Consider the following 15,890-nt stretch of genomic DNA (forward strand, 5'->3'; position numbering starts at 1 on the left):
GTGGTGCGGGATGGATGCGATATTGATGCGGAATTATTGGCTGCTGTGGGAGCGCTACACGGAGGGGACCAGTGATACTGCGCTAGGCAGGGGGACTTGTTCTAAGGTTGCACAGCCGGGGCCGGAAGTGTCTTGCACATGTATGTGTACAGATGCCCCATCTGCATAGGCTGTAGTGAGGCTGCAGCTCCCAGAACAGGTAGATGACAGCATTCTCCTCTAGACAGGGTCAGTGTGTATATACATAGTGTGTGTATTGTTCGGTCAGTCTGCGATACACCTCCTGTGTGGGATTCTGCTCCAAAAACGCAGCAAAACCTGATCCCTGCATTTTTTGCTGTGATTTTTGCACTTATTCCTTTCAATAAATGCAAAACACTGATAGAAGTAATATGCTGCATTTTGCAAAAACAAATCTCTATGACAAAACGGGGAAAAAAAACAAGGTGCGTGCATGAGGTTTCTGAAAGCTCATATACTTTGTTACCACTGTGAAAATTTGCATTAAAAAAGCAGCAAAAACCCAACGTGTGAACACAGCCTAAGGGTATGGCCATGATTAGTAATCACTGTGGGTTTGGTCACTGCGTACTTGTGCAGCGTGTGACCCCTGCCACCAGATGTTACAGCTTAATGGAGAGGATTTCAAGAAATCCCATGTCCACTATGCGTCCACCGACGCCTGCGGAGACGGACATGCGGAGCATCTCTCCAGACCGCAGCATGTCAATTTTTCTTGTGGAGAGTCTATGCAACAGAAATCTGACCCATAGAATGTATTGGATGCGGTGAATTCACACGGTTCCGTGATCACATGCGGGTTACCTGCGTTCAGTAGATGGCAGCTCTTTGGACACAGCATACATGCACTGCGTCCATAGAGCTGCCACTTCTGGATCGTTGGCACCCCGCCTTAACGAGCAATATGAGGATGCAGGCAGTAGTTTCCCCCGTGTCTGCTTATGTGCTGAACGAGGAGCGCTTGTCTGCAGTGTGGATTGTGCCAGAAAGTTCCATCTAATGGTCAATCTGGAGCCGCAGTACTTCATCTGCTATTAGATTACATAGTGTATGACCATGCGGTGCACCTGCAGCAGAAATCCTGCACTTACAGTGGCCAGTGATGCACAATTGTCATTAAAAAGAGTAAATGAAGGATGGAAAGATAAAAAGCGCAATAAGATCTTATCCAGTATAATAGGAAACAGTAAAGGTTATCACCACCTTATGGAGATGTGACCATCACAACTTCTTTGTTAGCTTGTGGGAAAAAGGGGCCACTGCAGATCCTCCTGAAGAGGTAAGGCCTGTTTCACACTTCCGTTTTTTCAAATCCGTCAAAATCCGTTGGTTTCCGTAAAAAAACGGATCCGCCTTTTTTTTCAGGATCCGTTTTTTTTGTCCCATAGACTTCCATTAGCGGTTACCGCGGATCCGTCAAAAAAACGGATCCGTTTTGAAAAAAACGGATCCGTTTGCATCAGTTTCCGTCAAAAAAACGGAAACGGATCCGTTTGGCGGACACAAAAACGGAAGTGTGAAACAGGCCTTAGATGCAAAATTGTAGGAAAGTAGATGTAATGCCGCACTGCCAATAGTCAGATTGTGGTTTGTCCTGATGAAGACGTTTGTAGACTGCGAAACGCATTGACAAATAAACACCACATTTATACTTTCTTGATCTCCTATCGCATGTTGTACTGTTGGCAGCGCAACATTACTTCCACTTTTCCTACAATTTTGCATTAAAAAGAGTCTGTCACATCTGAAATTCCTCCCCGCTGCTGGGGGCAAGGCTGTGGAGTCGGAGTTGCAGAGTCGGTGTCCATTTTGTTGGAGATATAAAATGTAGCAACTCTGACTCCTAAAATATATAATAAATTGAGTAGAGTAGTACAGTGCAGGATGTGATGTAAATGTTTTCATAAGAATTTGGGAAAGTTATAAAATGTCTTATAAATGTCTGTTCTGTTCCTGATCTAAGGATCTTGGCTTTATGGACACGCTCAGTAGTGAGGCAGTGCTGGGGAGTCTTAGTTGGAACTTGACGTCTGCGAAATTAACTTTATTCCTCCCTGCAGTGTTTGGCTTCCGATCATGGGGGGTGTTGCTGATGCGAATTCAGTCACCGCATAGTGTACAAAGGTGCGGCTGTAACCGTGCCCCCCCCGGAACTGACTAACAGCAGGCTCAGAATCAAGACTGTCAGTCAAGGCCAGGGGCACAGCTACAGCTGCCACTTTCTATACACAGGGCAATGATTGTGACTTTCTTACTACGGGCCTGGCCCTTTCTTTCTACAGGCATGGCCCTTTCTTTCTTCAGGCATGGCTCTTTCTTTCAAAGGGCCTGGCTCTTTCTTAGACAATTATCTGTTGTCGCTGCGTAATGTGGTACGTTATGAGACATTGTGCTTGATACAAATTAAATTGTAAAATCCAAATACGTGCACTGAAGAGCCACACTGATACATTGAGCATCAAGGCAGATCTCTCTTTATTACACCATCAGCAATACAATTGGCTCAGCTTATCTCTGAATATGTGCTGGCATTATCATATATACATCTCATTGACTAAAGGTAATACTGTTGACACCCACCTTTTGGTCTAGGCATCACTCTACTCTTAGTTTCATTTCTTTCCTATGTTTTTTCTACGTCTGGCTTGGGCATTTGGCAGGAGAGTGTAGATGTTGCAGAGCCCAACTTGTTCCACGATTGCCATGTCAGTGATATTGTTTTGCTATCTGATAGTGGAGAAAGCTCAGGTGACCAAGCTGCTTGGTATGCCGGCTGTAGACGGTCCAGGTCTCACTGGCATAGAAAAGTGTGGTAAGGACCACCGCATAGTAGACCTTGAGCTTGCTGGTAAGGCTGGATTCCCTTTGTTCCGAGACGTTCTTACACAATCTCCTGAATGTGGTTTTTGACTTGTGAATGTAACGTAAGTTACCATAGAATGACCCAGCGTCTATGGTCACTATACGGGAGTGTGTGCTGCCTAGGTAGGTGAAGTTGTCAACTGCTTTGAGGACCTGCTCCTTCACCATAATGCGTGGCTGCTGATATGGTTTTCCTGGAACAGGTTGGTACATAACTTCAGTTTTTCTAGTATTGATAATGAGATCAAAGTTGTCACAAGCTTGTGAAAAACGGTCCATTTCATGCTGCATCTGCTGCTCTGTGCTGATGTTGACTGATAAGAAGTCACTGATAACAGTCTCAAGTACCTTTGTAACACCTTTAGGCATCTGGGGTTGAATAGTTTGCAGTCAGTCCTGTACCTGACATGGATTCCGTCTTCGCACTTGCTAAAAGCGTCTCTCAGAATGGCAGAAAATATCATACTGAACAGGGTCGGGGCAAGTACACAGCCTTGTTTTATGCCATTTGTAATTGGGAAGGCCTCCGATTTATCTCCATCATTCGGGACCTTCACCATTATAGCTACGTGGAGTTGCTGGACGACTGTGATGAACATGCTTGGGCAGAAAACTTTGCCATGCTTTTCCACGGGCCTTCTCTGCTGACTGTGTCGAAATCCTTGTTCAAGTCGACAAGTGTCACTAAAAGCTTGCTGCGCTGCTTCTGGCGCTTTTCCTGGAGTTCTGCGAAGACCATATCTGCTGTCCCATGTTCAGCATGGAAGCCCCACTTGCTTTTGCGTAGTCCTTACTCAAAGTGCTGGAGGAGGCTTTTGAGCAAAAAGCAATCCAGAATCTTTCCAATATTAATATGCCCAAAATTATGCTCAAACAGGAGTTTGTACGTTCTCCCCGTGTTTGGTGGGTTTGCTCCGGGTACTCCGGTTTCCTCCCACATTCCAAAGACGTACTGATCGTGAATTTAGATTGTGAGCCCCATCGGGGACAGTGCTGATTTATGTAAAGTGCTGTGGAATTAATGGTGCTATATAAATGAGTAAAATAAACTGTCTATACTTTTCATCAGCCACACCAACAGAGTAGAATTCTGCTGACTCACTGACTTGTATTGAAGTATATTCTAGGCACACCCTGATCTGGGCGGAGAGTTGTGAGATCGCCTATTAGCTGTGGATCCTTGGTTATATACGGTATATGAAGGCTCTCTCTATCATTCTAATCCTGTCTGTAATGATGAGACTGCTGAAAAGTCTGCTGCTTATAAAAGCATGAGTCTTAATATTAAACCTATTGATCAGTGTGAAAATTCAAGATTTCTGGGGGGAGGGGGGCTTGTTTATTTTGTTACATATAGCTAATGATATGGAAAATTGCAAAATGATCATTTTCATAGATTTCAAAAATAAATCTATATATAAACTAGCTGAAGAGCCCGGCGTTGCCCGGGCCTAGTAACCAACTGTGGTTAGTTATAACAAATTATAATGATTATATTGCACATAAAAACATTTCACATCATATATTCAACACTACAGATTTGCAACACAAATTAACTAAACGATTACCCAAGTATCCTCTCCTGTGTGATACTTTCTGCTGAGCTGTGTATCTAATCCTATCGTGTGTTACTGACTGCTCAGCCGTGTATCTAATCCTATCCTGTGTGATACTGACTGCTGAGCTGTGTATCTAATCCTATTCTGTGTGATACTGACTGCTGAGCCGTGTATCTAATCCTCTCCTGTGTGATACTGACTGCTGAGCCGTGTATCTAATCCTCTCCTGTGTGATACTGACTGCTGAGCTGTGTATCTAATCCTATTCTGTGTGATACTGACTGCTGAGCCGTGTATCTAATCCTATCCTGTGGGATACTGACTGCTGAGCCGTGTATCTAATCCTCTCCTGTGTGATACTGACTGCTGAGCTGTGTATCTAATCCTATTCTGTGTGATACTGACTGCTGAGCCGTGTATCTAATCCTATCCTGTGTGATACCGTCTGCTGAGCCGTGTATCTAATCCTATCCTGTGTGATACCGTCTGCTGAACTGTGTATCTAATCCTATCCTGTGTGATACTGTCTGCTGAGTCATGTATCTAATCCTATCCTGTGTGATACTGTCTGCTGAGCCGTGTATCTAATAGACGATAACACCATAGAAATGATAAGAATAATAGGCCTGAGTTACCACAACTGTCTACAAAGAAAACTGTTGCTGATAGCAACCAATCACAGCTCATTTTTCATCTTTTAAGGCCTGTTTCACACTTCCGTTTGTGACCATCAGTCAAAATCCGCCGTTTTGCAAAAAAAACTGATCCGCCATTTTGTTTTGCGGATCCGTTTTTTTCCCCATTGAGTTGCATTACCGGCGTGTGACTTTGCAAAATTTTGTGGCTGTAGCTTCGACGGTGCGGATGCCAATACATACATACACTTTTTCCCCATTATGTAGATAGGGGCAAAATTGTTTGGTGAATTGGAACGCGTGGGGTTAAAATTTTGCCTCACAGCATAGCCTATGACGCTCTCGGGGTCCAGACGTGTGACTGTGCCAAATTTTGTAGGAAAAAAAACACGGCACTCCAGAGTAAAAGGAAGGTTGTTCGGTGCTCAAGTAAGGTTTCCAACCCATAAATATGTACAAAAATACTTGGCACTCAAAAATGAAGAAGCAGTATATTCTTTCTCCAGACAAAAATAGACTCGTATCGTATGAACGTTTTCGGTCCAACAACGGACCTTCATCAGGAAGGTTTTTTGGTTTCTTTTGGTAGAAAACTGCAAAAGATACAGATAGGGTAATAGATATCCTTAGGTGGTAGCAAAGTCTTTGCTGCTGGTATTATATAGAGCCTGGAGCACGAGTCTATCTGGTTGGAGTTGGATTAATGTGACTGGATAAAGCAGGGCTACAGGAATGGGTTAACAGCGCTAGGAGTGCAGGCTCTGCAAACAGATACAGCGCTTAATGCCTGCAGGAGAAATCCAGGGTGCCGCCATGTGAGGAGGACCTGCCACGGTCCGGTCCGATGGGCGGGGCTTATTCAACTGCCCCCCCCTCCCTGTCTGGCTCTGCGCATTTCTTCTTGTGTAGAGCAAGACAGGGAGGGGGGGAGCAGTTGAATAAGCCCGCCCATCGGACCGGACCATGGCAATTTACATACATCTGAACCGATATAAAAAAATGTATTTATGCATGAAAGGTGCGGGGTCAGGGGGAAACAAAAGTACTAAGAGAATCCTTATGTGACACACAATTGAATGATATCATTATATGATATCTCTAAAAAGGGGTGACAGATTCCCTTTAAAGGGATCATTGGTATGGAAGTTAGGGCAATTCCACTAAGCGCTCTGGGTCTGACCCCAGGCCTCTCTTAACCCCTTTCTGCCATATGATGTACTATCCCGTCCATGTGCCCTGGGACTTAATTCCCAAGGACGGGATAGTACATCATAGCGATCAGCGGCGCCCACGGGGGGAGCGCCACTGATCGCGGCCGTGTGTCAGCTGATTATCACAGCTGACACCTGGCACTATGTGTCAGGGGCTGTCACGAACCACCCCCCAACTCGTTAACCCCTGGCACACTGCAATCAAACAAGATCGCGGTGTACCGGGGGTTCAGGGAAGCATCAGGCAGGGAGGGGGCTCTCTTCGTGCTTCCCTGAGTCCCCCGGAGCAGCGCGATGTGCTGCGCTGCTGCGGGGGTCTCCTTCCCTGCAGGTCCCCGGATCCAATATGGGAGTGGGGACCTTCGGGGGCCTGCAGGGAGCCGGCTTCCTCACTGCCTGCTGAGCGCAGACATGAGGAAGCCTTCTTCAGTGCCTGTGTCAGATCGCTGATCTGTCACAGCGATCTGTCACATGACAGTGATGTCCCCCCTGGGACAGTAAAATAAAGTAAAAAAAAAAAAAGTGTAAAAATAATTTATAAAAAATCGCTAAATAGATTAAAAAAAAAAAATTCCCTAATAAATTCATTTTTTGGAAATAAAAAAAACAAACAATAAAAGTACACATTTAGTATCGCAGCGTCCGTAACGATCCACCCTATAAAACTGTCCCACTAGTTAGCCCCTTTAGCGAACCCCTTAAAAAATAAAAGTAAAAAACAATGCAAAAAATAATGCTTTATTATCATACCACCGAACAAAAAGTGCAATAATGCGCGATCAAAAAGACGGATATAAATAACCATGGTACCGCTGAAAACGTCATCTTGTCACACAAGCAACGAGCCGCCACACAGCATCATCAGCGAAAAAATAAAAAAGTTATAGCTCGCGGAATAAAGCGATGCAAAAATAAATATTTTTTTATATAAAATTGTTTTCATTGCATAAAAGCGCCAAAACATAAATGAGATATCGCTGTAATTGTACTGACCTGAAGAATAAAACCGCCTTATCAATTTTACCGCACGCGGAACAGTGTAAACGCACCCCCCAAAAGAAATTCATGAAATGCTGGTTTTTGTTCATTCTGTGTCCCAAAAATCAGAATAAAAAGCAATCAAAAAATGTCACGTGCCCGAAAATGGTACCAATAAAAATGTCAACTCGTCCCGCAAAAAATAAGACATCACATCATTCGGTGGGTCAAAATACGGAAAAATTATAGCTCTTAAAATGTGGTGATGCAAAAGCTATTTTTACAATAAAAAGCGTCTTTTAGCGTGTGACAGCTGCCAAACATAAAAACCGCCATAAATAGTAAATCAAACCCCCCGTTATCACCCCCTTAGGCTAGTTTCACACTTGCTTTTTTTTGCAGCGCGTTTTTCCCGCAAAAAAACGCATTGAAAAAACGCATACATAAGCATACAACTGCTGCGTTTTTTTCAAGCATTTTTATGAGCATGCATGAAAAAAACGCAGCGTTTTTATGCGTTTGTATGCGTTTTTAGTGCGTTTTTACCGCGTTTGCGTTTTTTTCCAACATTTTTAGGTGGCCCCTCACACTACCCAAACCATGACTTTACTAACCCTGACCCTAACCCTGACCCTAACCCTTAACCAAATCATACTTAACCCTAACCCAAACCCTAAACCCTAACTAACCCTAACCCTGACCCTAACCCTAACCCTGACCCTAACCCTTAACAAAACCATACTTAACCCTAATCCTGACCCTAACCCTGACCCTAATCCTTAACAAAACCATACTTAACCCTAACCCTGACCCTAACCCTAACCCTAACCCTGACCCTAACCCTTAACAAAACCATACTTAACCCTAATCCTGACCCTAACCCTGACCCTAATCCTTAACAAAACCATACTTAACCCTAACCCTGACCCTAACCCTGACCCTAACCCTGACCCTAACCCTTAACAAAACCATACTTAACCCTAATCCTGACCCTAACCCTGACCCTAACCCTTAACAAAACCATACTTAACCCTAACCCTGACCCTAACCCTGACCCCAACCCTAACCCTAACCCTAACCCTGACCCTAACCCTTAACAAAACCATACTTAACCCTAATCCTGACCCTAACCCTGACCCTAACCCTTAACCAAACCATACTTAACCCTAACCCTAACCCTAACCCTGACCCTAACCCTTAACAAAACCATACTTAACCCTAATCCTGACCCTAACCCTGACCCTAATCCTTAACAAAACCATACTTAACCCTAACCCTGACCCTAACCCTAACCTTAATCCTGACCCTAACCCTTAACAAAACCATACTTAACCCTAATCCTGACCCTAACCCTGACCCTAACCCTTAACAAAACCATACTTAACCCTAACCCTAACCCTGACCCCAACCCTAACCCTGACCCTAACCCTGACCCTAACCCTTAACAAAACCTTACTTAACCCTAATCCTGACCCTAACCCTGACCCTAACCCTTAACCAAACCATACTTAACCCTAACCCTGACCCAAACCCCAACCCTAACCCTGACCCTAACCCTAACCCTAAACCCCCTTAACTAACCCTAACTCTAACCCAAACCCCTAAATTCCATGGTTAAAAAAAAAAAACGCATATGCAAAAAAACGCATACATGAGCATGCCAGTGCGCACATATGCGCATCCATAGGCTATAATGGCCATTTTTAGCGCAAAACGTGCGCATGTGTGCGCATGCGCTTTTTTGCAGGGCCAAAAAATGCAACATGCTGCGTCTGGAAAATACCAACGCACACCCCAAAAAAAGCAGCGCATGAAAATCGCATACATGCGCTTACCAGCACGCAGGTATGCGCACCCATGTTAAATATAGGGGAAAAAACGCATGCGCAGGTATGCGTTTTTTTCCAGCGCTAAAAAACGCAAATGTGAAACCAGCCTAAGTTAGGGAAAAATAATAAAATTAAAAAAATGTATTTATTTCCATTTTCCCATTAGGGTTAGGGCTGAGATTAGGGTTAGGTGTGTGTTGGGGTTAGGGTTGGAGTTAGAATTGGGGGGTTTCCACTGTTTGGGCACATCAGGTGCTCTCCAAATGCAACATGGCGTCTGATCTCAATTCCAGCCAATTCTGCGTTGAAAAAGTCAAATGGTGCTCCTTCCCTTCCAAGCTCTGCCATGCGCCCAAACAGTGTTTTACCTCCACATATGGGGTATCAGCCTACTCAGGACAAATTACAAAACAACTTTTGGGGTCCAATTTCTTCTGTTACCTTTAGGAAAATAAAAAAATTGGGGGCAAAAATATCATTTTTGTGGAAAAAAATGATTTTTTTATTTTCACGCCCGGGCGTTATAAACTTCTGTGAAGCACTTGGGGGTTCAAAGTGCTCACCACACATCTAGATAAGTTCCGTGGGGGGTCTAGTTTCCAAAATGGGGTCACTTGGGGGGAGTTTCAACATTTTAGGCACATCAGAGGCTCTCCAAACGCGACATGACACCCGCAGACCATTCCATCAAAGTCTGCATTCCAAAACGTCACTACTTCCCTTCCGAGCCCCGACGTGTGCCCATACAGTAGTTTTCTCCCACATATGGGGTATCAGCATACTCAGGACAAATTGGACAACAACTTTTAGGTAGGCCAATTTTTCCTGTTACCCTTGGGAAAATTAAAAAATTGGGGACTAAAAGATCATGTTTGTGGGAAAAAATATGATTTTTTATTTTCACGCACAGGCATTATAAACTTCTGTGAAGCCCTTGGGGGTTCAAAGTGCTCACCACACATCTAGATAAGTTCCTTGGGGATAAGTTTCCATAATGGGGTCACTTGTGGGGGGTTTCCACTGTTTAGGTACATCAGGGGCTCTCCAAACGTGACATGCGTCCGATCTGAATTCTAGCCAATTTTGCCTTGAAAAAGTCAAACGGCGCTCCTTCCCTTCTGAGCTCTGCCATGTGCCGAAACAGTGGTTCCCCCCCACATATCAGGTATCATCGTACTCAGGACAAATTGCACAATAACTTTTGCAGTCCAATTTCTCCTGTTAACCTTGGTAAAATAAAAAAAAAATTGGACCTGAAGTAATTTTTTTGTGAAAAAAAGTTAAATGTTCATTTTTTTTTAAACATTTAAAAAATTCCTGTGAAGCACATGAAGGGTTAATAAACTTCTCGAATCTGGATTTGAGCACTTTGAGAGGGTGCAGTTTTAGAATGGTGTCACTTTTGGGTATTTTCTATCATATAGACCCCTCAAAGTGACTTCAAATGTGATGTGGTCTGTATAAATAAAATGGTGTTGCAAAAATGAGAAATCGCTGGTCAACTTTTAACCCTTAGAACTTCTTAACAAAAAAAAATGTTTGTTCCAAAATTGTGCTGATGTAAAGTAAACATATGTGAAATGTTTTTTGTGTGCCATAGCTCTGTGATGTAAGGGCATAAAAATTCAAAGTTGGAAAATTGAGAAATTTTCGCCAAATTTTCGTTTTTTTCACAAATAAACGCAAGTTATATGAATTAAATTTTACCACTAACATGAAGTACAATATGTCACGAGAAAACAATGTCAGTATCACCGGGATCCATGGAAGTGTTTGAGAGTTATTACCTCATAAAGGGACAGTGGTCAGAATTGTAAAAATTGGCCCAGTCATGAACGTGCAAACCACCCTTGGGGGTTAACGGGTTAAAGGGATCCCCGGTATGGAAGTTAGGACCGTTGCACTCAGCTCTGTGGTTCTGACCCCCCAGGGTCTCTTAAAGGGATCATTGGTATGGAAGTTAGGGCAGTTCCACTAAGCACTCTGGTTCTGACCCCCAGGCCTCTCTTAAAGGGATCCCTGGTATGGAAGTGAGGGCAAATCCACTTTGGGCTCTGGTACTGACTCCAGGCCTCTCTTAAAGGGATCACCGGTATGGAAATTAGGGCAAATCCCTCAGCGCTCTGATTCTGACCCAAGGCCTCTCTTAAAGGGATCATTGGTATGGAAGTCAGGGCAAATCCATCCAGCGCTTTGGTGCTGACACCAGGCCTCTTTTAAAGGGATCCCCGGTGTGGAAGTTAGGGCAATTCCACTCAGCGTTCTGGTTCTGACCCCAGGCTCTCTTAAAGGGATCCCTGGTATGGAAGTCAGGGCAATTGCCTTTAAATGCTCTGGTACTGACACCAGGCCTCTATTAAAGGGATCATTGGTATGGAAGTCAGGGCAAATCCATCCAGCGCTGTGGTTCTGACCCCAGGGCCTCTTAAAGGGATCATTTTTATGGAAGTTAGGGCAATTCCACTCGGCGCTCTGGTTCCTGCCCCAAACCCCTCTTAAAGGGATCCCCGGTATGGAAGTGAGGGCAAATCCACTCTGTGCTCTGATTCTGACCTCAGGCCCCTCTTAAAGGGATCTCCGGTATGGAAGTTAGGGTAAATCCCTCAGTGTTCTGATTCTCACCCCAGGCTTCTATTAAAGGGATCATTGGTATGGAAGTCAGGGCAAATCCATCCAGCGCTTTGGTTTTGACGCCAGCCTCTCTTAAAGTGATCCCTGGTAAGGAAGTTAGGGCCATTCCATTCAGCGCTCTGGTTCCGACCCCAGGATGACGGGATGATGTGGGATATTAGGGGTAGTAGTCCGGTGGCTCTGGCTGACGTGATGATGTGGATTATTAGGGGGAGTAGTCCAGTGGCTCTGGCTGACCGGATGATGTGCGATATTAGGGGTAATAGTCCGGCGGCTGTGACGGGATGATGTGGGATATTAGGGGTAGTAGTCCGGTGGCTCTGGCTGACGTGATGATGTGGATTATTAGGGGGAGTAGTTCAGTGGCTCTGGCTGACCGGATGATGTGCGATATTAGGGGTAATAGTCCGGCGGCTGTGACGGGATGATGTGGGATATTAGGGGTAGTAGTCCGGTGGCTCTGGCTGACGTGATGATGTGGATTATTAGGGGGAGTAGTCCAGTGGCTCTGGCTGACCGGATGATGTGCGATATTAGGGGTAGTAGTCCGGTGGCTCTGGCTGACTGGATGATGTGGGATATTAGGGGTAGTAGTCTGGTGGCTCTGGCTGACGTGATGATGTGGATTATTAGGGGGAGTAGTTCGGTGGCTCTGGCTGACGGGAAGATGTGCGATATTAGGGGTAATAGTCCGGCGGCTGTGACGGGATGATGTGGGATATTAGTGGTAGTTGTCCGGTGGCCATGGCTGGTGGGATATTAGGGGTAGTAGTCCGGTGGCTTTGATGGGATGATGTGGGATATTAGTAGTCTGGTGGCTCTGGCTGACGGGACGATGTGGGATATTAGGGGTAGTAGTCCGATAGCTCTGGCTGACGGGATGATGTGGGATATTATAGTGAATGTGGCTATGCGGAGTGGGCGGGGGCTATACACTCATTTTTATATAGATATAATCATTATAATTTGTTATAACTAACCGTAGTTAGTTACTATGCCCGGGCAGCGCCGGACTCTTCAGCTAGTTTAAAAAAAAACCTGATTTTACTCCTTAACGTCCAGTGTCGGATATATCCATCATTGGACGCCTCCCCATTTCATACAGGCTCTGGCGATGAGCCCGCACCTTTCCCAGCACATGATGGCTGATCTGATCAGATGTCAGGTGCCCCTAATGGCTGCTGGTGTAATTACAATCCACCCGCTGCTGTTAACATGTTAAATGCCGCTGTCAATCTTTGACCGTGGCTTTTAACATGGAAGCATGTCACTAATCTCGCCCATTGGTGTCTGTGTCACAAGACCGAGGGTCGCCGATGGGTTGGCATGACAACCCGGGGTCTGCAGGAGAATCCTGTGTTTGTCATTGCCAGATTGCTATGAGTTTAGCCCAGCGGTTGGCGCTCATAGCAAGTGAGCATTTATTCTACCCACAAGAAGACTGCAGCTCTGCTGTGTGTAGCACAATCGATCGGATGATCACAACTTCTAGTCTCCCATAGTGATTATCAAAGCAAATAAAAAGTAAAAAAAAGTTTTTAAAAATAAAAAAATATATAAAAGTTCAAATCACCCCCTATTTTCCCCATTCAAAATGAAACAATAAAAAATTAAAGATACTCCTATTTGGTAAAGCTGTATTCAGAATCACCTACTCTATCAATATATAAAAATAATTAATCCGATCGGTAAACTGCATAATGAGAATAAAAAATCAAAACGTCAGAATTATGTTTTTGTGGTCACTTCAACATTGCAATAAAATGCAATCAAAGTAGTGTATCTTCACCAAAATGGTATCAATAAAACGTCAGATCGGAGCAGAAAAAATAAGCCCTCACCTGGCACCAGATCACGAAAAATTCAAACGCTACGAGTCTCGGAAAATGGCAACTTTTTTTTTTTTAACTTTGGATTTTGTTTTTCACCACATAAATAAAAAAGAACCCATACATGCTTGGTATCTCTGAACTCGTAATGACCTGGAGAATCATAATGGCAGGTCAGTTTTAGCTTTTCGTGAACATGGTAAAAAAAAAACCCCTCAAAACACAATTGTGGAATTGCACTTTTTTTTGCAATTTCACCCCACTTTGAAGTTTTTTCTCGTTTTCCGGTATGGTAAAACCAATGGTGCTGTTCAAAAGTTCAACTTGTCCCGCAAAAAACAAGCCCTCACATGCCATAATGACCGAAAAATAACAAAGTAATTGCTCTGTATAGAAGGGGACCATAAAATGGAAACGCAAAATCGGAAATACCCCTGGTCCTTAACAGTAGAACATTTTCTGATGACACATAATTCTGCTGGTACATGGCAATCTACTAGCTTGCACCACTGCTGAAATGTATCAGAGATGCCTGGTTCCTATTGGGTACCAAATCTCAGTGGCTGGACCCTCATCAAGAGATGGAGTGTGCTGTTAACCTGATAATGGCCAGGAGTGAAAGGGACATGTCATGTGTATTTTTAAAATATACGTAATACTATGTTTTTTTTCATTTTTAAGAAGCGTCCAATTGTTATTTCTTGGCGGTATAGATGTGTTTATTTTTTTTTTTTGGGGGGGTTGTGGGGCAGACATATACCATATATAAAAGGACATATATAAGGAGTCCCAATTACATGTGGACAAAAGCCCCCTGCTGTACCCCACATTGCAGGCAGACCTGATAAATGTCTGCTAGGACCCTATGCCGCCAGAGACATGGCGATCATGATTACCAGGTCCTACAAAAGCACTGGAATATGTATCCAGTGATAACAAACCACTCCTGTCTTGTCACCAGGGTATTTGACAGCTGGAAACTTGACCTGCTTTTGCTAGATTGCAGGAGCTTTAATCCTGTGTTGTAAATTTATTCTAACAAGAGGTTATGGCCCAAGACCAAGGGCCATAAATTTCCAGTGTTTGGTTGTTATTAGGTCAATGTATACCTAGTGTTACACGGTCTTACAGCCAATTAGTGAGTTTTTTGGCAGTACGGCTTGAATCCGAAGTAAAAGGTCTGTAAAAGTTTTCAGATTATTAAATTCTGAAATTGTTTCCAATTACCATGGGTTAAATACTTCCATGTTATAGGGGGTTCTCCAGCACCTTATGCTTCTGCACCAGGAGTTGAGAGGTGCTGCCGATGTGGAAGTCATTGGCCAGATATTGGGAGCTATCATGTATTTGTTACTTTTCATGGCCCCTTTTCTTACAGCATGGCATAATACAATACTAGATTTGTCTGGAAAACCCCTTTCAGACAGATATAAGTCTCATTTTCTAGTTATTTTTACGTAGAAGATTTTTCTTGTCGGCATAACTACATGAGTAATTGTGCATTCACGCCGATTAATTATGACTGCGTCGAGGGATAATTGCTGTAAATAGCCCAAATCAATCATTTTCAGTTGATGATAATTACTGTAATTGTTATTAAAATTAAAGGTAAACTAGTACGTAATATCAGAGCTATCCATTTTAATTACTTATAGTGCAATAATGAGCAATTGTAAAGCTGTAATCTGGTGACAATGCACCGAGCCTTTACCGCATATTCTGATATGTTGCCTGAAACTCAGATCACTGGCCTATGTAGATAGCGATCTGCTGATGAACAAGCAAACTGCTTGTGCTTTGGCTTTTGGCATTGTTCATGCAGACCTAAAAATTATTGCAAAGAATGCAGAGGTCTGTAATTATTATCGTAGGGACGCTTCACCTGTGAGAGACAGAATCTAAAAAGAAAAAAAACAAAAAATCACATTGTATGATTTTTACATAATTAGTTTGCAATTCATTGCATGAAATAAGTATTTGATACAAGAGAAAAACAAAAGTTAATATTTGGTAGAGAAACTTATGTTTGCAGTTACAGAGGTTAGACGTTCCCTATAGTTCTTGACCAAGTTTGCACCCACTGCAGCAGCGATTTGGGCCCTCTCCTCCATACAGATCTTGTCCAGGTCTTTCCGGTTTCTCGGGTTTCGCTTGGCAACATTGAGTTTCAGCATTGATTTCAGGTCTGGAGACTGACTAGGCTACTCCAGGACCTTGAAATGCTTCTTATGAAGCCACTCCTTATCTGCCCTGGCTGTGTGTTTTGGATCATTGTCATGCTGGAAGATCCAGCCACCACCCATCTTCAGTGCTCTGAGGGAAGGAAATTGCTGGC

The 15,890-nt window shown here is 43.7% G+C and overlaps 1 protein-coding gene across 6 annotated transcripts in view; it reads left to right on the forward strand.

The window, feature by feature from the left end:
- GSTCD (glutathione S-transferase C-terminal domain containing) overlaps positions 1-15,890 on the forward strand; it is a 196,373-nt gene that overhangs the window by 142 nt on the left and 180,341 nt on the right. For 2 of the 6 annotated variants that reach the window (XM_073571817.1, XM_073571816.1), the window contains exon 1: positions 77-228. The exons of 2 other annotated variants lie outside the window; for them this stretch is intronic. Coding sequence is in view for 2 of the 4 variants with exons in the window: in XM_073571816.1 (XP_073427917.1) it covers positions 204-228 (25 nt within the window). In the remaining 2 variants the exon portion in view is untranslated. Of the gene's footprint in view, positions 1-11; positions 229-15,890 lie in introns of those variants that run through there. 2 more of the 6 variants (XM_073571815.1, XM_073571820.1) reach the window with 2 other exon arrangements.

This window comes from Dendrobates tinctorius, unplaced genomic scaffold (genome assembly GCF_039654945.1).
Source record: "Dendrobates tinctorius isolate UK_male_01 unplaced genomic scaffold, ASM3965494v1 ptg000030l, whole genome shotgun sequence".
NCBI lineage: Eukaryota > Metazoa > Chordata > Amphibia > Anura > Dendrobatidae > Dendrobates > Dendrobates tinctorius.